The sequence below is a fragment of the Rutidosis leptorrhynchoides genome, chromosome 5 (assembly GCF_046630445.1).
Source record: "Rutidosis leptorrhynchoides isolate AG116_Rl617_1_P2 chromosome 5, CSIRO_AGI_Rlap_v1, whole genome shotgun sequence".
NCBI classification, from domain to species: Eukaryota; Viridiplantae; Streptophyta; class Magnoliopsida; order Asterales; family Asteraceae; genus Rutidosis; species Rutidosis leptorrhynchoides.
The window spans coordinates 28037159-28061799 of record NC_092337.1 but is presented as its reverse complement, the minus strand read 5'-3'; the positions used below and the strand labels follow the sequence as shown (position 1 = coordinate 28061799).

At 34.3% G+C, this 24641-nt stretch overlaps 1 protein-coding gene across 1 annotated transcript; it reads left to right on the top strand.

The window, feature by feature from the left end:
* Positions 1–1192: 1192 nt before the first annotated feature.
* On the top strand, positions 1193–5864 carry LOC139846500 (enhancer of mRNA-decapping protein 4-like; the record flags this gene model as incomplete). The annotated part of the gene is given in 13 exon segments (XM_071835984.1): positions 1193–1381; positions 1560–1609; positions 1683–1839; positions 1915–2133; positions 2782–2910; positions 3007–3958; positions 4064–4255; positions 4258–4418; positions 4571–4690; positions 4768–4938; positions 5022–5177; positions 5269–5394; positions 5477–5864. Coding segments are annotated over 13 exon segments (2934 nt in total), but the record flags the coding sequence as incomplete, so codon positions are not given.
* Between the last annotated feature and the right edge of the window lie 18777 nt (positions 5865–24641).

Below are 24641 nucleotides of genomic sequence, written 5' to 3'. Positions count from 1 at the left end.
ACATAATTGTCTAAATTTGTTCATTTTATTCAAAAACTATAAATTTGTTGTTTAGAATCATGTTAATATGTTGACCAACTTTGACTTTGACCGAATTTGATTACCAAATTCGATTTTGACCCATCAATTGACGTTGACCGATTAATTAAACGGATTTTGACCAATTAAACGGTCAACGTCAATCGATGGATTGATCCAATTTGGTAATCAAAGTTAGTCAAAGTAAAAATGGTTAACATTTTAACATGAATTTACACTAGAATTTTATAGTTTTGAAGTAAAATGAACAATTTTAGACAATTATGATAAAAATTATCTTTATATTCATGGTTTTTTTCTATAGTTACACATATAATTTTTAAATTTTAATATTTAAATTTAAATGTATACAATACAATCCGATTAATGTCCGATTAATCCCCGAATTACCGATTAATCATTTCAAAGTCCCGACCGATCAATCTCCGAATAACGAATTTTGCAACCTTGATGCTAATTATTGAGATTATGAGGTCATAATCATAACATAAAAATTTTAAGGGTTTAGATTAGAGAGATGATTCTTGTTGGATGGCTAGGATTAGTAGTTTGAATTTTAGATGATCTATTTTTAGCTTTGTTATTATAATATATATATAATATATAATATATAATATATAATAATAATATATAATATAATATAAATAATAATAATAATAATAATATAATAATAATAATAATAATAATAATAATAATAATAATATAATTAATATAATACGTAGTATAATAAAGAGATAAAGAGATATATTACAGTAATTTTTTTTATTTAAAAAGAAATACGTTGGTTTTTAAAAAATTTAAATTGCAAAGAAAAAGTTCCATGACGTCTTCTCCAGAAAAAGTCACAAACCGTCAACCTCCGTCCTCACTCAGCAAATACGCTCGAACTCTGTACTACACAATTCCATATGTCTTTCTTCCCCCGGTCTCCATCTCCATTGAATAGAGATACACACAATCCCAAATCTATCAATTTCATCTTCCGAATTTCAATCACATTTTCAATTATCATCAATTTTAATCCACCAATTGCGTTACTATTGTAGTATTGCGGTTTGTTTCTTATAGTAATTGATACCAATTCAGTTCAATTAATGGCATCTGGTAATCCAAATCAATTCATCCAAAACCCTAACAATAATAATTCCGCTTCTTACCTGGTGAGGTGCAGCCTCAACTTGAGGTTATGCCGATTACGAAATACGGATCGGATCCTGGACTTGTTGTTGGCCGTCAGATTGCTGTTAATAAGAGTTATATTTGTTATGGTTTGAAACAGGGTGCAATCAGGGTTTTAAATATAAACACTGCTTTGAGATCACTCCTTAAAGGTCTTACCCAGGTTTGCGAATTATAATCGTTTTATATTCAATCATATGTGTAAGTGTTTCGCTTGAGCTAAAATCTAAGATTTGTTAGTGTACAAGATATGATGTATTATTGAATCTGCTTGTTTCGATTATGTAGGTAATAGAATAATAGTAATAGATTCTTAAAATCATTTATGTTCTTTTTCTCAGCGGGTAACAGATATGGCTTTCTTTACCGAGGATGTTGACTTTTTAGCTAGGTAGGAGGTTAGTCGATGTTGATCTTTTAATCATTTCATCTTTATCTTATGCTGATATGTTTTAAAAATGCAGTGCGAGCGTAGATGGACGAGTTTATGTTTGGAAAATCGCTGAAAGTCCAGCTGAAGAGGATAAACCACAGATTACAGGGAAGTTAGTTATTGCTATTCAGATTACGGGAGAAGGCGAATCTGTTCATCTCCGAGTTTGTTGGCACTGCCATAAACAAGTAATTTTTGATATAGTTACGTGGCTTTATATTTTTCCCTCAATTCTTTAACTGGTTATATTATATATTTTGCAGGAAATTTTAGTGGTTGGAATAGAAAAAAGTATACTGAAAGTTGATACCACTAAGGTTGGACGAGGTGAAGTGTATTCAGCTGAGGAACCTCTTAAATTTCATGTAGATAAGTTGATCAACGGGTTTCAGTTTGTTGGTAATCATGATGGGGAAGTGACTGATCTTTCAATGTGCCAGTGGATGACCACTCGTTTGGTTTCTGCTTCAGTTGATGGAACGGTTAGTTGTCTGATATGTCCTTTACTAGTTGCAAGTTATAGGCATATATCATTAGGATGGCAGTATGTTATGTGCGACTATCATTATCTTAACCAAAATGTGTAAAGTTTGCATGTTACATGTAGTATCTGCTATTGGATAGAAATACACACAAATTTACAGCTACTTATGGACCGATACCATATGACTTTAGAAACAATTTATGTTAAATCTTGTATGAGTGAATGGAATTAGACAATTAGTAATGTAACATCTGTTAACTTGTTGAAGGGGGTTTATTGAATACTTCATATATCATTTGACTTTGTGTGAAGTTGATTTGTCATGTTTTTCTCAACATTCAAGATTTTTTATTTATATATATGTATTGTTACAATTGATTCACATATCCAGTACTGGGAGAGATGGGTGATCAATCGTTTCATAAATTTTTCTGTGTAATATTAGAACTATTTCTAAATTCTATGTTTTAATCTAATTTAAAGCTTTTAGATTATAACCCCTTATATATGTTGTGTGGATTGTCTGTCTGGAACATTATGTTGATACAGACTTCTATTTGACTGTGTTTCATACTATAAAAATGAGGGGATTTTTAAAACATAAAAAATTAACACCATTTGAAATTATCTTGTTTTTTACTAACAGATAAAGATCTGGGAAGATCGCAAGTCATCACCGATAGCAGTTTTTAGACCACACGATGGTCAACCAGTCAATTCCGCTACTTTCTTGACTGCTCCTCATCGTCCAGATCACATCATACTTATCACCGGGGTATGTACTAAACAATTATATTTCCTTCAGTGTAAAACATGGAGTATGTTTTTTTGTTATGTCTATTCATTCTGATTTTTTGGAATATGGTCACAGGGTCCATTTAATCGCCAAATGAAATTATGGGTCTCAGAAAGTGAAGAAGGATGGTTGCTACCAGGTGATGCTGACTCATGGCACTGTACACAAACATTAGAATTAAAAAGTTCATCTGAACCGAACATAAAAGATTCGTTCTTTAATCAAGTAGTTGCATTATCTCAACCAGGTCTTCTTTTAATCGCAAATGCTAAGAAAAACTCTATCTATGTTGTACACCTGGAATATGGGCCCAATCCAGAGACGACACGTATGGATTATATCTCTGAGTTTACTGTAACTATGCCTATACTTAGTCTCATGGGTACAAACGAAATATCACAGATTGTTCAAGTTTATTGTGTCCAAACTCAAGCCATTCAGCAATACGCTTTAGATTTGTCCCGATGTTTACCACCTTTTACTGACGGATCTTCTTTTTCAAATGATGATGGGGAAAAGATAATTGAATATGCAGTTGACCGACAAATCGCTACTGCTGTTTCGAATCTTCCTAATATTTCTAATGTCTCTTCTTTGGATGATGATGAAAAGAAAGTTGCAAAAGATGATGTCACTACGAAGTTCAAACATCCAAGTCATCTTGTTACTCCTTCCGAATTGATGGCCACGTCACCCTCTGATCCGCAAGATGTCGTAGAGAACTCTGATACACAGGATGTTAATATGGATATCAAGATTGTGGGTCAAACCGAAATGGGTCAAAGTCTTGCAGTTGATTCTATTTCCACTTCTGAACACAGAGAAAAATCTTTTCTTGATGAATCGAAACATGTTGACGATCCAGAAGCAAACAAGGCAACAATTCAAACTTTGGATCCATCTTCTTCCTCTGTAAATGCTCTTAATTTATGTGATTTATCTAGTGAGACAGGTGTAGTTTCGAGTACTCTCACTGCTGAAGCAATACTTTCACAAATCCAGGCCATTCAAGAAACAATCTCCCAGATGAACGAGCATTTTGGTCACCTCTGTGTTTTTTTTGTGGCTATTTGAAGCTGTAAATGAAGGATGTATATAAGAAGATTATTGTTTTACATGTTGTAATTGCAGGTTGTAATAAATCAAAAGAAATTACAAAAGCAGATACCGGTTATGGTTACAGTACCACTAACGAAGGAAGGCAAAAGAATTGAGACAACAATAGGAAAGAGCATGGAGAAAGCATATAAAGCTAATTCTGATGCTCAATGGGATCGAACTCAAGAAGAATTCATAAAACGGGAAAAGTCAAACCGAGATCGCCATAACAAGTTTCTGGTTTGGTTACAAATGGGTTCAAAGATTTGCTTGCTACATGGGAGAAAATGTTGAAGAAGGAAACGGCTGCGCTCATGCCAGCTGTTGTGTCTACAGTTACTCCAGTTATTGAAAAAACAGTGTCTAATGTTATCTCAGAAGCTTTCCTGGTTAGAACTTTTAAACGTTGTATATCTATTTACTTATGAATGGGTCGATTTGGGTTGTGTTTCAATTGGAACAACTCGTTTTTCAACCCCTCCTGGACCTAGCTATTGTATTAATTTTCATCTTATACAAGATAATGCTATTGTGCAAACAGAGAGGCGTTGGTGATAAGGCTGTAAATCAACTGGAGAAATCTGTAAATTCCAATCTTGAAACTGCTGTTGCTACACAAATCCAAGCCCAATTTCAAAATTCTGGCAAGAAAGCTTTTCAGGTTTGTGTTTCAACTTTCTAGGGTTTGTAAAATTATCTGCATAAATAAAGTTGATCTAAATACGATCTTCATTGTAGGAAGCACTGAGGTTGAGTATGCAGAGTTCTGTTTTGCCTGCTTTTGAAAAGTCTTGCAAGGCCATGTTTCATCAAGTTGATGCTGCATTTCAAAACGGAATGTTTCAACATACAAATGCTGTTCAGCAGCGAGTTGACTCAGCACATTCACCTTTGGCAGTTACTTTGAGGGTAAATTTCCTTAACTCTTCCGGTTCTTTCATCTTTTTTCCTTTATCCATTCTTTACATTATTCCTACTTTTACTATTTCCAGGATGCCATTAATTCAGCATCATCTATGACACAAACGTTGACCAGTGAGTTGGCTGATGGTCAAAGGAAGCTGATTACTCTTGCAGCAAATTCTCAACTACGGAATTCGTTGATATCCCAAATAAGCAATGGATCAATAGACGGTTTTGGGGGGAAGGTTGGTCTCAGTTTTTCTTATGTTTTCTCATGCTCCATGATGAGATTGATTCTCATTTTTTATTTATTTATTTATTTATTTACTTCGGTAGATTGAGGCACAAGTGGATCCCATAAAAGAGTTGCCTAGACTGGTATACGAGCACAAATATGAGGAGGCTTTCACTGCAACCCTGCAAAGAAGTGATGTTCGGATAGTTTCCTGGTTATGTGCTCAGGTATACTATGGCTGATTGCACTTTTTTTTTTAATTAGAATTGATCTAAATTTATTTATCCAAGTTTGTTTTTTTGGTGATAGGTTAAGGTTAATCTGCAGGGGATATTAGCCCGCAATCCTGTCCCTATGAGTCAAGGGGTACTTTTGTCTTTACTGCAGCAGTTAGCGTGTGATATCGTGAATGACACATCCAGGAAGCTTGCATGGATGATGGATTTGGTGCTGGCCATCAAGCCATCAGATGGGATGATTGCAATACACGTTCGCCCAATTTTTGATCAAGTTTATTCAATATTAAACCACCAATTCAGCCTTCCCACTACATCTGTTTCTGAACCCTCTAGCATACACATCGTCATGAAACTAATCAACTCTACTTTAAGGAGCCTGTAAGTAAGTAATCGTATCTTTGTACAAAGCAAGTTTTGTTGAAGAAGATGGTTTTGATATAGAAATTCTTAGTTTTATATGATTACATTAGCAAGTTCTACTTCCGATAGTGTGGTCATTTAATTCAAAAATTTTGTAGATCGTTTAACATTTTTTTTTTTATTTGTGGATAATTGAACACATAAGTACCGGTGTTTATAGTTGTTTGTTAGGTAATTAGGTCCTACCACAGGAAAAACAGTTCTGTTTCTAAGCTCTACGTGTTCGTTATCATCACGCACCCATGACACTGCAGATCATAGCTTATTAGACCATTGCCATTGGTGCGTCACATTCTCTTGCGGCTCTCCCTCGATGAAACTGTTAGCATTCTCTTGTCCTCGTTTCGCACAATTCATCGCGCCCTTCATCTCACCCTATCTTGACATATTGGAACACGAACACAAAAAAAGAAAAAGCTTTGAAAAATAGCCAAACGGTGAAACCGGTCTTTTTTGACCTTTTTTTTTTTTCAAATTTGATTACTATATTTTACTTATAAATACACATTGTTACTCCATTATTACTTTTCATACCTTTTTCTTCTTTCATTCACATATTTCACACAAATAATATTACGAGTCGCAACAAATTGGAACTCTGACCCCGATACGAAAATCGCTTAGGCAATGGTGAGTGCTTACGATCTCATTGCCACACTCGATATGCCTGAAAGATGATGACGACCAATAATCCATACCAAGAGCCCATATATATCGAGAGATCGTTTAATTGCTTAGACACGTTTGTGGGATGATTACTTCTCTGGCACGCCAACTTTCCCGGCTATCGAGAGATCGTTCAACCACGGCCCAACGTTTGTGGGATAATTACTGTAGTGACCCGAACTTTTCCATGTTTATATATATTAATTGAGATTGATATTTACATGATTAAATGTTTCCAACATGTTAAGCAATCAAACTTGTTAAGACTTGATTAATTGAAATATGTTTCATATAGACAATTGACCACCCAAGTTGACCGGTGATTCACGAACGTTAAAACTTGTAAAAACTATATGATGACATATATATGGATATATATATATAGTTAACATTATACTATGATAAGTAAACATATCATTAAGTATATTAACAATGAACTACATATGTAAAAACAAGACTACTAACTTAATGATTTTTAAACGAGACATATATGTAACGATTATCGTTGTAAAGACATTTAATGTATATATATCATATTAAGAGATATTCATACATGATAATATCATGATAATATAATAATTTAAAACCTCATTTGATATTATAAACATTGGGTTAACAACATTTAACAAGATCGTTAACCTAAAGGTTTCAAAACAACACTTACATGTAACGACTAACGATGACTTAACGACTCAGTTAAAATGTATATACATGTAGAGTTTTAATATGTATTTATACACTTTTGAAAGACTTCAATACACTTATCAAAATACTTCTACTTAACAAAAATGCTTACAAATACATCCTCGTTCAGTTTCATCAACAATTCTACTCGTATGCACCCGTATTCGTACTCGTACAATACACAGCTTTTAGATGTATGTACTATTGGTATATACACTCCAATGATCAGCTCTTAGCAGCCCATGTGAGTCACCTAACACATGTGGGAACCATCATTTGGCAACTAGCATGAAATATCTCATAAAATTACAAAAATATGAGTAATCATTCATGACTTATTTACATGAAAACAAAATTACATATCCTTTATATCTAATCCATACACCAACGACCAAAAACACCTACAAACACTTTCATTCTTCAATTTTCTTCATCTAATTGATCTCTCTCAAGTTCTATCTTCAAGTTCTAAGTGTTCTTCATATATTCTACAAGTTCTAGTTACATAAAATCAAGAATACTTTCAAGTTTGCTAGCTCACTTCCAATCTTGTAAGGTGATCATCCAACCTCAAGAAATCTTTGTTTCTTACGGTAGGTTATCATTATAATACAAGGTAATAATCATATTCAAACTTTGGTTCAATTTCTATAACTATAACAATCTTATTTCAAGTGATGATCTTACTTGAACTTGTTTTCGTGTCATGATTCTGCTTCAAGAACTTCGAGCCATCCAAGGATCCGTTGAAGCTAGATCCATTTTTCTCTTTTCCAGTAGGTTTATCCAAGGAACTTAAGGTAGTAATGATGTTCATAACATCATTCGATTCATACATATAAAGCTATCTTATTCGAAGGTTTAAACTTGTAATCACTAGAACATAGTTTAGTTAATTCTAAACTTGTTCGCAAATAAAAGTTAATCCTTCTAACTTGACTTTTAAAATCAACTAAACACATGTTCTATATCTATATGATATGCTAACTTAATGATTTAAAACCTGGAAACAAGAAAAACATCGTAAAACCGGATTTACGCCGTCGTAGTAACACCGCGGGCTGTTTTGGGTTAGTTAATTAAAAACTATGATAAACTTTGATTTAAAAGTTGTTATTTTGGGAAAATAATTTTTATTATGAACATGAAACTATATCCAAAAATCATGGTTAAACTCAAAGTGGAAGTATGTTTTCTAAAATGGTCATCTAGACGTCGTTCTTTCGACTGAAATGACTACCTTTACAAAAACGACTTGTAACTTATTTTTCCGACTATAAACCTATACTTTTTCTGTTTAGATTCATAAAATAAAGTTCAATATGAAACCATAGCAATTTGATTCACTCAAAACGGATTTAAAATGAAGAAGTTATGGGTAAAACAAGATTGGATAATTTTTCTCATTTTAGCTACGTGAAAATTGGTAACAAATCTATTCCAACCATAACTTAATCAACTTGTATAATCTTGAGATACCATAGACACGTATACAATGTTTCAACCTATCATGTCGACACATCTATACATATTTCGGAACAACCATAGATACTCTATATGTGAATGTTGGAGTTAGCTATACAGGGTTGAGGTTGATTCCAAAATATATATAGTTTGAGTTGTGATCAATACTGAGATACGTATACACTGGGTCGTGGATTGATTCAAGATAATATTTATCGATTTATTTCTGTACATCTAACTGTGGACAACTAGTTGTAGGTTACTAACGAGGACATCTGACTTAATAAACTTAAAACATCAAAATATATTAAAAGTGTTGTAAATATATTTTGAACATACTTTGATATATATGTATATATTGTTATAGGTTCGTGAATCAACCAGTGGCCAAGTCTTACTTCCCGACGAAGTAAAAATCTGTGAAAGTGAGTTATAGTCCCACTTTTAAAATCTAATATTTTTGGGATGAGAATACATGCAGGTTTTATAAATGATTTACAAAATAGACACAAGTACGTGAAACTACATTCTATGGTTGAATTATCGAAATCGAATATGCCCCTTTTTATTAAGTCTGGTAATCTAAGAATTAGGGAACAGACACCCTAATTGACGCGAATCCTAAAGATAGATCTATTGGGCCTAACAAACTCCATCCAAAGTACCGGATGCTTTAGTACTTCGAAATTTATATCATATCCGAAGGGTGTCCCGGAATGATGGGGATATTCTTATATATATGCATCTTGTTAATGTCGGTTACCAGGTGTTCACCATATGAATGATTTTTATCTCTATGTATGGGATGTGTATTGAAATATGAAATCTTGTGGTCTATTGTTACGATTTGATATATATAGGTTAAACCTATAACTCACCAACATTTTTGTTGACGTTTAAAGCATGTTTATTCTCAGGTGAATACTAAGAGCTTCCGCTGTTGCATACTAAAATAAGGACAAGATTTGGAGTCCATGTTTGTATGATATTGTGTAAAAACTGCATTCAAGAAACTGATTTCGATGTAACATATTTGTATTGTAAACCATTATGTAATGGTCGTGTGTAAACAGGATATTTTAGATTATCATTATTTGATAATCTACGTAAAGCTTTTTAAACCTTTATTTATGAAATAAAGGTTATGGTTTGTTTTAAAAATGAATGCAGTCTTTGAAAAACGTCTCATATAGAGGTCAAAACCTCGCAACGAAATCAATTAATATGGAACGTTTTTTAATCAATAAGAACGGGACATTTCAGTTGGTATCCGAGCGTTGGTCTTAGAGAACCAAAATTTTGCATTAGTGTGTCTTATCGAGTTTGTTAGGATGCATTAGTGAGTCTGGACTTCGACCGTGTTTACTTGAAAAATGATTGCTTAACAAATTTTGTTGGAAACTATATATTTTTAACATGTGAATATTATGTGATATATTAATCTCTTAACGCGTTTGATATTATGTGATAGATGTCTACCTCTAGAACAAGTCCCATTGACTCACCTAATAATAATGAAGAGTCAAATGTAAATTGGAATGATTTGTGGACTGATTCACAAGCTCCCGAAGAGGAACCGGAAGAAGAGTCGGAACCGGAAGAAGAATCGGAACCGGAAGAAGAATCGAAACCGGATGAAGAAATAGAACCGGTGGGGGAAATAATAAAACGGTTAAGTAAAAGAAAATCCTCAACCAACCGACCAAGGTTAATTATGGTCAATGGTGTTTCCGCCAAGGAAGCAAAATATTGGGAGGATTACCAATTCTCTGATGAATCGGATTCCGACGAGAATTCCGATGATGTTATAGAAATTACCCCAACTGAATTTAAAAAGGCAAAAGAAAATAATAAGGGAAAGAGCATAAAAATAGAGAAATCTAATTCCAACCCCGATGAACTTTATATGTATCGTCAACCCCCGAAGTCCTTAAGTTGTAACAATGACCTGGGAACCTCTAAACCACCAGGTTTTTCTAAACCAATGTGGAAAACGACGGCTCGTATTAGGGGAACATCATATATCCCTAGAAACTTGGCAAAACGAACCAAAACCGAAGAAGAAGAAGAAACAAGCGAGTCGGAATAAGATAGTTGTATTCGTGTGGTGTAATATATGTAATATAGTGTGCTTATACTTTATGATATATGTAAAAATTGCTTGTATTAATAAGTATTTTTTTATGAATCTAACTCTTGTCTATTTTACAGTATAAAAACACAAAATGGATAGACAACCCAATATTTTAAGAGACCTACCCGGAGACATGATTGATGAAATCTTGTCTAGAGTCGGTCAGAATTCTTCGGCACAACTATTTAAGGCGAGATTAGTTTGTAAGACATTCGAAGAACGTTCCAAGAATGCCTTGATTTATAAAAGGCTTTCGTTCGAAAGATGGGGGATATCACATTGGGAAATCCATAAGTTACGATGTGTTTACTTTGACGCATATATTGCGGGGAACCCAAATGCTATTTTACGCAATGAGTTAAGAAATTATTTTGACTCAATATATCCGAATATTGGACTTCGTGATTTAGAAAAAGCGGCTAACATGCAACATAAAGAAGCATGTTATGCTTACGGATTAGTAATGTTCGCTTCTCACCAAAGTGAGAACAAGAACATCGGGCTACAACTATTAAACAAAACGTTTCCACAAGTGACGGAGTCGGTAATTGGGGTAAGAAATGAGGTTTTAGATTGTTACGGGATTGTTGGACATTACGTAACCCTCGTCCCTTTGACGACGTTACAACACGCTGTCTTATCAACGGCCATAACGGTTATGTTCCACAAGACCAAGGATAGGAAGTAATCCTAGTAAAACCAGAATGCATGACTTGTTTCTGGACGTATGAATTACGTGTCTTTATTGCCTTTGCTGAACGACTTGTGTACTAGCTAGAATTATCTTCACAACCATCTTGTATCAAATTTATTGTGTGCTATATTTCATGCTATATGTAAAATAAGCGGTATTGTAAGTTTGTAAAATATTGTGTAAAAGTTTGAACGCGAAATATTATTATAATCAGTTTTTCATATAGAATTGTAGTAGTTGAATTGTATATTAGCTACTAAGTATGAACTTAACGGGTAGGTACTACCCGAATTTAAACTTATAAAACGCTAATATGAAGAAAAAGCTTTTATAAATGAGTTCATATTATGCTACGAAATACTATTAACTACTCTTAATATTCTGTATGATTAACTTGTTCCATTTGACTATTTTGAAGGAAATGGCACCGACTACTCGACACACCATGAATATGAATGAAGAGGAATTCCGTACTTTTCTAGCTTCAAACATAGCCGCAGTACAGGCTGCGCTACATACCAACAATAACCTTGGATCTAGCAGTACCAGAAATCGTGTAGGATGCACCTACAAAGAATTCACTGCCTGCAAACCTTTAGAATTTGATGGAACCGAAGGACCGATCGGATTGAAACGGTGGACCGAGAAGGTCGAATCAGTGTTTGCCATAAGTAAGTGTACTGAAGAGGACAAAGTGAAGTACGCTACGCATACCTTCACAGGTTCTGCGTTAACATGGTGGAATACCTATCTAGAGCAAGTGGGACAAGATGATGCGTACGCACTACCGTGGTCAGCATTCAAGTACTTGATGAACGAGAAGTACCGTCCCAGAACCGAGATCAATAAGCTCAAGACAGAACTTAGAGGGTTACGAACCCAAGGATTTGATATTACCACGTACGAAAGACGATTCACAGAATTGTGCCTATTGTGTCCGGGAGCGTTCGAAGATGAGGAAGAGAAGATCGACGCGTTTGTGAAAGGATTACCGGAAAGAATCCAAGAAGATATAAGTTCACACGAACCCGCCTCCATACAACAGGCATGTAGAATGGCTCACAAACTAGTGAACCAGATTGAGGAAAGAATTAAAGAACAGACAGCTGAAGAGGCCAATGTGAAGCAAGTCAAAAGAAAGTGGGAGGAAAACGGTGATAAGAATCACCAATACAACAACAACAGCAATTACAATAATAATCGCAACAATTATCCCAAAAATCGCAACATCAATCGCAACTACAACAAACGGCCCAACAACAACAACAACAACAACAACAACAACAACTACAACAATCATCCCAACAACAATAACAACCGCAACAACAACAACAATAACAATCAGAAGCAGCTATGCCAAAGGTGTGAAAAGTATCACTCGGGTTTCTGCACCAAATTTTGCAACAAGTGTAAAAGAAATGGTCATAGCGCGGCGAAGTGTGAGGTCTACGGACCAAGGGTTAAAAGAACGAAAGGAACAAATGGTGTCGGAACGAGTAATGGCGGAGCAAGTAGTGTCGGAGCAAGTTATGCCAATGTAGTTTGTTATAAATGTGAAAAACCGGGCCACATTATTAGAAATTGCCCGAACCAGGAGAACACGAATGGACTAGGCCGAGGAAGAGTTTTCAATATTAATGCGGCAGAGGCACAGGAAGACCCGGAGCTTGTTACGGGTACGTTTCTTATTAACAATAAATCTGCTTATGTTTTATTTGATTCGGGTGCGGATAGAAGCTATATGAGTAGAGATTTTTGTGCTAAATTAAGTTGTCCATTGACGCCTTTGGATAGTAAATTTTTACTCGAATTAGCAAATGGTAAATTAATTTCAGCAGATAATATATATCGGAATCGAGAAATTAAACTGGTTAGTGAAACATTTAAGATTGATTTGATACCAGTAGAGTTAGGGAGTTTTGATGTGATAATCGGTATGGACTGGTTGAAAGAAGTGAAAGCAGAGATCGTTTGTTACAAAAATGCAATTCGCATTATACGAGAAAAAGGAAAACCCTTAATGGTGTACGGAGAAAAGGGCAACACGAAGCTACATCTTATTAGTAATTTGAAGGCACAAAAACTAATAAGAAAAGGTTGCTATGCTGTTCTAGCACACGTCGAGAAAGTACAAACTGAAGAAAAGAGCATCAATGATGTTCCCATTGCAAAAGAATTTCCCGATGTATTTCCGAAAGAATTACCGGGATTACCCCTACATCGATCCGTTGAATTTCAAATAGATCTTGTACCAGGAGCTACACCAATAGCTCGTGCTCCTTACAGACTCGCACCCAGCGAGATGAAAGAACTGCAAAGCCAATTACAAGAACTTTTAGAGCGTGGTTTCATTCGACCAAGCACATCACCGTGGGGAGCTCCTGTTTTGTTTGTCAAGAAGAAAGATGGTACATTCAGGTTGTGTATCGACTACCGAGAGTTGAACAAACTTACCATCAAGAACCGCTACCCACTACTGAGAATCGACGACTTATTTGATCAACTACAAGGCTCGTCTGTTTATTCAAAGATTGACTTACGTTCCGGGTATCATCAAATGCGGGTGAAAGAAGATGATATTCCAAAGACTGCTTTCAGAACACGTTACGGTCATTACAAGTTTATGGTCATGCCGTTTGGTTTAACTAATGCACCAGCTGTATTCATGGACCTTATGAACCGAGTGTGTGGACCATACCTTGACAAGTTTGTCATTGTTTTCATTGATGACATACTTATTTACTCAAAGAATGACCAAGAACACGGTGAACATTTGAGAAAGGTGTTAGAAGTATTGAGGAAGGAAGAATTGTACGCTAAGTTTTCAAAGTGTGCATTTTGGTTGGAAGAAGTTCAATTTCTCGGTCACATAGTAAACAAAGAAGGTATTAAGGTGGATCCGGCAAAGATAGAAACTGTTGAAAAGTGGGAAACCCCGAAAACTCCGAAACACATACGCCAGTTTTTAGGACTAACTGGTTACTACAGAAGGTTCATCCAAGACTTTTCCAGAATAGCAAAACCCTTGACTGCATTAACGCATAAAGGGAAGAAATTTGAATGGAATGATGAACAAGAGAAAGCGTTTCAGTTATTGAAGAAAAAGCTAACTACGGCACCTATATTGTCATTGCCTGAAGGGAATGATGATTTTGTGATTTATTGTGACGAATCAAAGCAAGGTCTCGGTTGTGTATTAATGCAACGAACGAAGGTGATTGCTTATGCGTCTAGACAATTGAAGATTCACGAACAAAATTATACGACGCATGATTTGGAATTAGGCGCGGTTGTTTTTGCATTTAAGACTTGGAGACACTACTTATATGGGGTCAAAAGTATTATATATACCGACCACAAAAGTCTTCAACACATATTTAATCAGAAACAACTGAATATGAGGCAGCGTAGGTGGATTGAATTATTGAATGATTACGACTTTGAGATTCGTTACCACCCGGGGAAGGCAAATGTGGTAGCCGATGCCTTGAGCAGGAAGGACAGAGAACCCATTTGAGTAAAATCTATGAATATAATGATTCATAATAACCTTACTACTCAAATAAAGGAGGCGCAACAAGGAGTTTTAAAAAAGGGAAATTTAAAAGATGAAATACCCAAAGGATCAGAGAAGCATCTTAATATTCGGGAAGACGGAGCCCGGTATAGGGCAGAAAGGATTTGGGTACCAAAATTTGGAGATATGAGAGAAATGGTACTTAGAGAAGCTCATAAAACTAGATACTCAATACATCCTGGAACGGGAAAGATGTACAAGGATCTCAAGAAACATTTTTGGTGGCCGGGTATGAAAGCCGATGTTGCTAAATACGTAGGAGAATGTTTGACGTGTTCTAAGGTCAAAGCTGAGCATCAGAAACCATCAGGTCTACTTCAACAACCCGAAATCCCGGAATGGAAATGGGAAAACATTACCATGGATTTCATCACTAAATTGCCAAGGACTGCAAGTGGTTTTGATACTATTTGGGTAATAGTTGATCGTCTCACCAAATCAGCACACTTCCTTCCAATAAGAGAAGATGACAAGATGGAGAAGTTAGCACGACTGTATTTGAAGGAAGTCGTCTCCAGACATGGAATACCAATCTCTATTATCTCTGATAGGGATGGCAGATTTATTTCAAGATTCTGGCAGACATTACAGCAAGCATTAGGAACTCGTCTAGACATGAGTACTGCCTATCATCCACAAACTGATGGGCAGAGTGAAAGGACGATACAAACGCTTGAAGACATGCTACGAGCATGTGTTATTGATTTAGAAAACAGTTGGGATCGACATCTACCGTTAGCAGAATTTTCCTACAACAACAGCTACCATTCAAGCATTGAGATGGTGCCGTTTGAAGCACTTTATGGTAGAAAGTGCAGGTCTCCGATTTGTTGGAGTGAAGTGGGGGATAGACAGATTACGGGTCCGGAGATTATACAAGAAACTACCCAGAAGATCATCCAAATTCAACAACGGTTGAAAACCGCCAAAAGTCGACAAAAGAGCTACGCTGACATTAAAAGAAAAGATATAGAATTTGAAATTGGAGAGATGGTCATGCTTAAAGTTGCACCTTGGAAAGGCGTTGTTCGATTTGGTAAACGAGGGAAATTAAATCCAAGGTATATTGGACCATTCAAGATTATTGATCGTGTCGGACCAGTAGCTTACCGACTTGAGTTACCTCAACAACTCGCGGCTGTACATAACACTTTCCACGTCTTGAATTTGAAGAAATGTTTTGCTAAAGAAGATCTCACTATTCCGTTAGATGAAATCCAAATCAACGAAAAACTTCAATTCATCGAAGAACCCGTCGAAATAATGGATCGTGAGGTTAAAAGACTTAAGCAAAACAAGATACCAATTGTTAAGGTTCGATGGAATGCTCGTAGAGGACCCGAGTTCACCTGGGAGCGTGAAGATCAGATGAAGAAGAAATACCCGCATCTATTTCCAGAAGATTCGTCAAAACCTTCAACAGCTTAAAATTTCGGGATGAAATTTATTTAACGGGTAGGTACTGTAGTGACCCGAACTTTTCCATGTTTATATATATTAATTGAGATTGATATTTACATGGTTAAATGTTTCCAACATGTTAAGCAATCAAACTTGTTAAGACTTGATTAATTGAAATATGTTTCATATAGACAATTGACCACCCAAGTTGACCGGTGATTCACGAACGTTAAAACTTGTAAAAACTATATGATGACATATATATGGATATATATATAGTTAACATGATACTATGATAAGTAAACATATCATTAAGTATATTAACAATGAACTACATATGTAAAAACAAGACTACTAACTTAATGATTTTTAAACGAGACATATATGTAATGATTATCGTTGTAAAGACATTTAATGTATATATATATCATATTAAGAGATATTCATACATGATAATATCATGATAATATAATAATTTAAAACCTCATTTGATATTATAAACATTGGGTTAACAACATTTAACAAGATCGTTAACCTAAAGGTTTCAAAACAACACTTACATGTAACGACTAACGATGACTTAACGACTCAGTTAAAATGTATATACATGTAGTGTTTTAATATGTATTTATACACTTTTGAAAGACTTCAATACACTTATCAAAATACTTCTACTTAACAAAAATGCTTACAATTACATCCTCGTTCAGTTTCATCAACAATTCTACTCGTATGCACCCGTATTTGTACTCGTACAATACACGGCTTTTAGATGTATGTACTATTGGTATATACACTCCAATGATCAGCTCTTAGCAGCCCATGTGAGTCACCTAACACATGTGGGAACCATCATTTGGAAACTAGCATGAAATATCTCATAAAATTACAAAAATATGAGTAATCATTCATGACTTATTTACATGAAAACAAAATTACATATCCTTTATATCTAATCCATACACCAATGACCAAAAACACCTACAAACACTTTCATTCTTCAATTTTCTTCATCTAATTGATCTCTCTCAAGTTCTATCTTCAAGTTCTAAGTGTTCTTCATATATTCTACAAGTTCTAGTTACATAAAATCAAGAATACTTTCAAGTTTGCTAGCTCACTTCCAATCTTGTAAGGTGATCATCCAACCTCAAGAAATCTTTGTTTCTTACAGTAAGTTATAATTCTAATACAAGGTAATAATCATATTCAAACTTTGGTTCAATTTCTATAACTATAACAATCTTATTTCAAGTGATGATCTTACTTGAATTTGTTTTCGTATCATGATTCTGCTTCAAGAACTTCGAGCCATCCAAGGATCCGTTGAAGCTAGATCCATTTTTCTCTTTTCCAGTAGGTTTATCCAAGGAACTTAAGGTAGTAATAATGTTCATAACATCATTCGATTCATACATATAAAGCTATCTTATTCGAAGGTTTAAACTTGTAATCACTAGAACATAGTTTAGTTAATTCTAAACTTGTTCGCAAATAAAAGTTAATCCTTCTAACTTGACTTTTAAAATCAACTAAAGACATGTTCTATATCTATATGATATGCTAACTTAATGATTTAAAACCTGGAAACACGAAAAACATCGTAAAACCGGATTTACGCCGTCGTAGTAACACCGCGGGCTGTTTTGGGTTAGTTAATTAAAAACTATGATAAACTTTGATTTAAAATTTGTTATTCTGGGAAAATGATTTTTATTATAAACATGAAACTATATCCAAAAATCATGGTTAAACTCAAAGTGGAAGTATGTTTTCTAAAATGGTCATCTAGACGTCGTTCTTTCGACTGAAATGACTACCTTTACAAAAACGACTTGTAACTTATTTTTCCGACTATAAACCTATACTTTTTCTGTTTAGATTCATAAAATAGAGTTCAATATGAAACCATAGCAATTTGATTCACTCAAAACGGATTTAAAATGAAGAAGTTATGGGTAAAACAAGATTGGATAATTTTTCTCATTTTAGCTACGTGAAAATTGGTAACAAATCTATTCCAACCATAACTTAATCAACTTGTATTGTATATTATGTAATCTTGAGATACCATAGACACGTATACAATGTTTCGACCTATCATGTCGACACATCTATACATATTTCGGAACAACCATAGACACTCTATATGTGAATGTTGGAGTTAGCTATACAGGGTTGAGGTTGATTCCAAAATATATATAGTTTGAGTTGTGATCAATACTGAGATATGTATACACTGGATCGTGGATTGATTCAAGATAATATTTATCGATTTATTTCTGTACATCTAACTGTGGACAACTAGTTGTAGGTTACTAACGAGGACAGCTGACTTAATAAACTTAAAACATCAAAATATATTAAAAGTGTTGTAAATATATTTTGAACATACTTTGATATATATGTATATATTGTTATAGGTTCGTGAATCAACCAGTGGCCAAGTCTTACTTCCCGACGAAGTAAAAATCTGTGAAAGTGAGTTATAGTCCCACTTTTAAAATCTAATATTTTTGGGATGAGAATACATGCAGGTTTTATAAATGATTTACAAAATAGACACAAGTACGTGAAACTACATTCTATGGTTGAATTATCGAAATCGAATATGCCCCTTTTTATTAAGTCTGGTAATCTAAGAATTAGGGAACAGACACCCTAATTGACGCGAATCCTAAAGATAGATCTATTGGGCCTAACAAACCCCATCCAAAGTACCGGATGCTTTAGTACTTCGAAATTTATATCATATCCGAAGGGTGTCCCGGAATGATGGGGATATTCTTATATATATGCATCTTGTTAATGTCAGTTACCAGGTGTTCACCATATGAATGATTTTTATCTCTATGTATGGGATGTGTATTGAAATATGAAATCTTGTGGTCTATTGTTACGATTTGATATATATAGGTTAAACCTATAACTCACCAACATTTTTGTTGACGTTTAAAGCATGTTTATTCTCAGGTGAATACTAAGAGCTTCCGCTGTTGCATACTAAAATAAGGACAAGATTTGGAGTCCATGTTTGTATGATATTGTGTAAAAACTGCATTCAAGAAACTGATTTCGATGTAACATATTTGTATTTTAAACCATTATGTAATGGTCGTGTGTAAACAGGATATTTTAGATTATCATTATTTGATAATCTACGTAAAGCTTTTTAAACATTTATTTATGAAATAAAGGTTATGGTTTGTTTTAAAAATGAATGCAGTCTTTGAAAAACGTCTCATATAGAGGTCAAAACCTCGCAACGAAATCAATTAATATGGAACGTTTTTTAATCAATAAGAACGGGACATTTCAATTATTTCTCCGACCGCCAATTTTACCAGCTTATTTCTTCCAAAGGCGATATCGCATGAGCAAGTCACTGTTTCTACGTATATGTCAAGGTATAATGACTTATTCTCCTGTACCATTACCTGAATATTTTAGTTACTTTCATATCAAACGAGTTTGCACTGTGTTTCAAAAAAGAACTTCGACAGTACTCCAATTAGCATACATTACTTTTGTCGATTCATTTGATGATTATTTACATATGGGGCAACAAACTTAATATGAATGTTTGGATAACTTTTGTAAAAGTGAGTTTCACTCATATTCGATCGAATATTTGAGTAATATAAATCCTCAAGATGGGCAACGTTTAATTTCTAAACATTAAGAATACACGGTTTCGAGGGATATTTGGAAGTATCAATTTATTTCATTGGGCGTGGAAAAAGTATCTTACTTTTTTTTTTTTTTTTGAATGGCGGGTAGGAGTCACTAATGGGGATCCGAAAGCAATGTCCCGATCATTTACAGCCTTCCGAGGCCATGGAATATGCGGGTAACCACAAAAGACACTAGACAAAAGGTGATAAGAAAATGCTCAATAGTAATTTTAAGAAGTGGTTGCTTCGTACGATTTGTTTCACTCATTTTGTGGAGTTGACGGTTCGAATAACGTCATTAATGTACTTAATCAGATTCAACGCTTTTTGTGGATTTGCCTCGTTCAACCGTGTAACTTTACGGTTGATGGGGTCCAATTCAATTACTACCCGATGAAATCTATACCAATTCGACAACACATGTGAAATCGTTTTATGTCTGGTACATATCTATTAAATGCCACCAAAGTTTTGGTAGTCTCATATAAGGAAAGAATCCGTATTTGTTAAGGAAGAAAATTTTCAAGTGACACATATTTGAGGGGTAAATGATGTAATTATTTAGGGTAAAAGTTGTGTATAAAGGGTAACTGACCTAAATACATCGAAATTCAAGAAATACTAAGAATCTGCAAGAGATTTCGAACGATCATTTGAAGTTCGATGAAAAATTGTTAAAAATCCTAGAAGGCCTTTTTATGTGTTTAAAATACAAAAATTTATGTATGCTTGTGTTAGCTTACATAATATGAGTACCGAAATACAACGAACACACAATAATAAGTGAACTTGAATAGTTCAACTTTCAAAAGATCATACCATGAAATGGTTGAGGTGTAAATACGCATGGACAAAGAACTACGAGATACAACCGTTATCAACTACTTCGAAATATGTTAATCGAACACGAACCGACCAACTAATCACCTTCAAACTATTTAACACGTAAGACCTTCCAACACTTTAGGAAGTTCGGACGATGAAGGTGAAAACGAAGATGGCGAGTAATTTTATCATTTTTATTATGTTCAGTTTGTCCCGACGTCGAGAGTACTATCGTTTGGACTTTGGATTAATGTGATGACCCGGAAATTTCTGACCAAATTTAAACTTAATCTTTAACGTTTCCGACACGATAAGCAAAGTCTATAAAACTGAATCTCAAAATTCTTGAACTATTCAATTACCCTGTTTGTCCGACGATTCACGAACGTCATAACATGTATTGTATAAACATAAGAGTTTTCAATATATACGGAATCATGCGAATAATATTTATATATGAAATGATAAAAATTTACTATTAAACGATGCTTTTCAAATTAAAATTTTTACGTATTAAGTCGTTTTATTTTTATGATATAATTTTTGTAATTTTTTTTAAGAAACGAAGTTAAATTAAAAATGTACAATTTGTAAAGCACAACGTACAACAACGTGTAGCTTAAATAGTTGAATCGAAATTAATTCATTTACTATTCATATGAATAGTAAATGAAACGAAATTAATTAATTTACTATTCACATGAAAGCGACATGATTGAAATTATTAATTATAAGTTACATAAAATACACCTGAAGTATTTTAAAAATACGACTTTTAAAATCTTAATCGATTCGATTTTATTATTATATTATTATATTCTACTTTATTATATTATTATATTATTATTATATTATTATATTATTACTTTATTATATTATTATATTATTATAATTATAAACGTACGATTCCTTTTATTATTATATTATTATTTTATTACTTTATTATATTATTATATTATTATAATTAAACACGTTTGATTCCTTTTATTATTATAATATTATTTTCTAACTATATATATCAATCGATCGATCGATCGATTGCAGAAACACACACACATATATGTACATATATATTTATTTCATATATTTTTATTCCGTAATAATTCTAGTGCAATATTCAAATTAAGTATTAGTAGTATACATAAAATACTACGACGGAGTTATGCTCGGGTGATTTTCAAAACGGATTTTATGAGCGGGATAGAGCTAAGGAAAATTATGGGTTATAGATTTGGAGGTTATGGGTAATGTTCATGGGTATTTTTCGCAAGTCAAACCTAGTGTTTATCATCTCTATTGCGTCTACGTACTTTCCTGCAATATTGAATCACAATATTGATACGTGAGTTTCATATGATCCCTTTTACTCTTTACGTTTTTGGGCTGAGAATACATGCAATGCTTTTATAATTGTATTACTAAATGGATACAAATGCTAAAACTGATTTTGCGTGAGTTTCATTTGCTCCCTTTTTAATTGCTTTTGCAATCTATATTTTTGGGCTGAGAATACAAGCACTTTATTTTAAACGCAATGGATACAAGTACATACTAAATTCTACACCGAGTTTGAACCAAAAATCCCTTAGCTTTGGTAACTAGTAACTGTCAGTTATAAGAACTGGTGGGCGCGAGTAGTAGTATATGGATCCATAGGGCTTGACATCCCCGTCTGTTCCAGGTATAGAAACCCTAACCTGAACTATAAAACAGACGTATGCTATTTGAGTTTAGTACACGTTGGTTTGCGTGTATTGTACATGTTGGTTGCATGTATGTTAAAACAGGGGTACTTATTATAACGTTAAAGCTTAGTTACCAGGGTGCTCAATTTTGTAGAATATTTTGATAAACGTTTCTGGATGAAACAACTGAAATCTTGTGATCCACCTTTATGTACAGATTATGCAAAACATTAAAACTATGAACTCACCAACCATTGTGTTGACACTTGTTAGCATGTTTATTCTCAGGTTCCCTAGAAGTCTTCCGCTATTTGCTTATATGTTAGACAAGCTATGTGCATGGAGTCTTACATGGCATATTTTTCAAGGAAACGTTGCATTCACCAAATCATCACCATGTATCTTATTTTGACTGCATTGTCAACAGAAGTAATATTGTAAACTATTATATTATGGTGATTGTCTATATGTAAAAATTATCAGATGTCGAAAACCTTTGATTTAAATATTCATTTATGGTGTGCCTTTTCAAAAGAATGCAATATTTACAAAACGTATCATATAGAGGTCAAATACCTCGCAATGAAATCGATGAATGACGTGTTCGTCCATATGGATTTGGAGCGATCGTCACAGTTGGTATCAGAGCGTTGGTCCTAGCGAACCAGGTCTTGCATGAATGTGTCTAACTGATAGTTGTTAAGATGCATTAGTAAGTCTGGACTTCGACCGTGTCTGCATGTTAAAAGTTTTGCTTATCATTTCTTGTCGGAAATTACATGCTTATCATTCTTAGTCTAGACACGTTTTACTGCATTGATTGCATGAATAGTGTATAGACAAAATTCATATCTTAGCGTATCTGTTACTGTAAACTTTTCCTGACGTCTTCCAAAAATTTCTCCGTGATTTATGTAATTTGGTATTTATATACATATGTAAATTATGTATTGAAGAATACTAAACTAAATTCTATAATCTAATTCATATCAAAAATCATCTCCCTAATTATACAAGATGGATCCCGTATCTAGTTCAAATTCCTTAAACTCTGACAGCTATTCCGATATGGATATTCACCTGAATTCCGAAGATAGTGTAACCGGAATGGATCAACCAATCAGCCATCACCTATTCTGGATGAATTGGGGATGGGTTCGTAGCCTGCTTAGTCATTGGAGACAAGAAGAAGGTGATCCCTTCCATCCACCACATTTCCCTCTTGGCGAAGAACCTGAAGCACTTACCGGCGAACCTATTCGAGACACCATTTTCTCTCTCATTTCCAGAGTGTCTCGTCACGATTATATATTATCTCAAATTCTAGATCTTATTCATCCACTCGTCCGAACCGACAATCACCCCGGTGTAATAGAAGAAGTCAACGAGCTTCGCGCTCAGGTAGTGGCTTTGGAGAATGTGGTGCAAAGGTTACAAGCACCAACAACAGCACCGGCAGCAACAGTACCACCATCAACAACACCAACAGTACCATCACCACCACCAACAACAACATCCGCATCCCACACCTCAACATCACAATCTGTTCCACGAGCATCAACGTCATACGCACCGTAGTTACCAAGAAATACCAGCAACAATAACCGATGATGTATTAACTCATTTCCCCTGAAGAAATTTTATGTATATTTAATATATATGAATTTTGAAATCAAAATAAATCTTTTCGTACTAAGCTGTTACGTGTGAATCTTAACTGGTAGGTACTACTCGGTTAGTTCATGTTACTAATATGCAATGATGTACATCCTTCCTTAACACTTAACCATTGTTAACTACAATCACTGTTTCAACTTAATGAATTCCATTTCATAATAAACCAAGTGTATTATTCAATTACATAATTGATTTTACATTTTTATTTTCGATGTACTCGAAACTTTCCAGAAAACATCATCTGTGCCTTGTAAGGTTCACAAAAATTCCACGAGCATCAACATCCTTCATCGAGGAATAAGAATAAATAATGAAGTATCGATTACATTAGTGA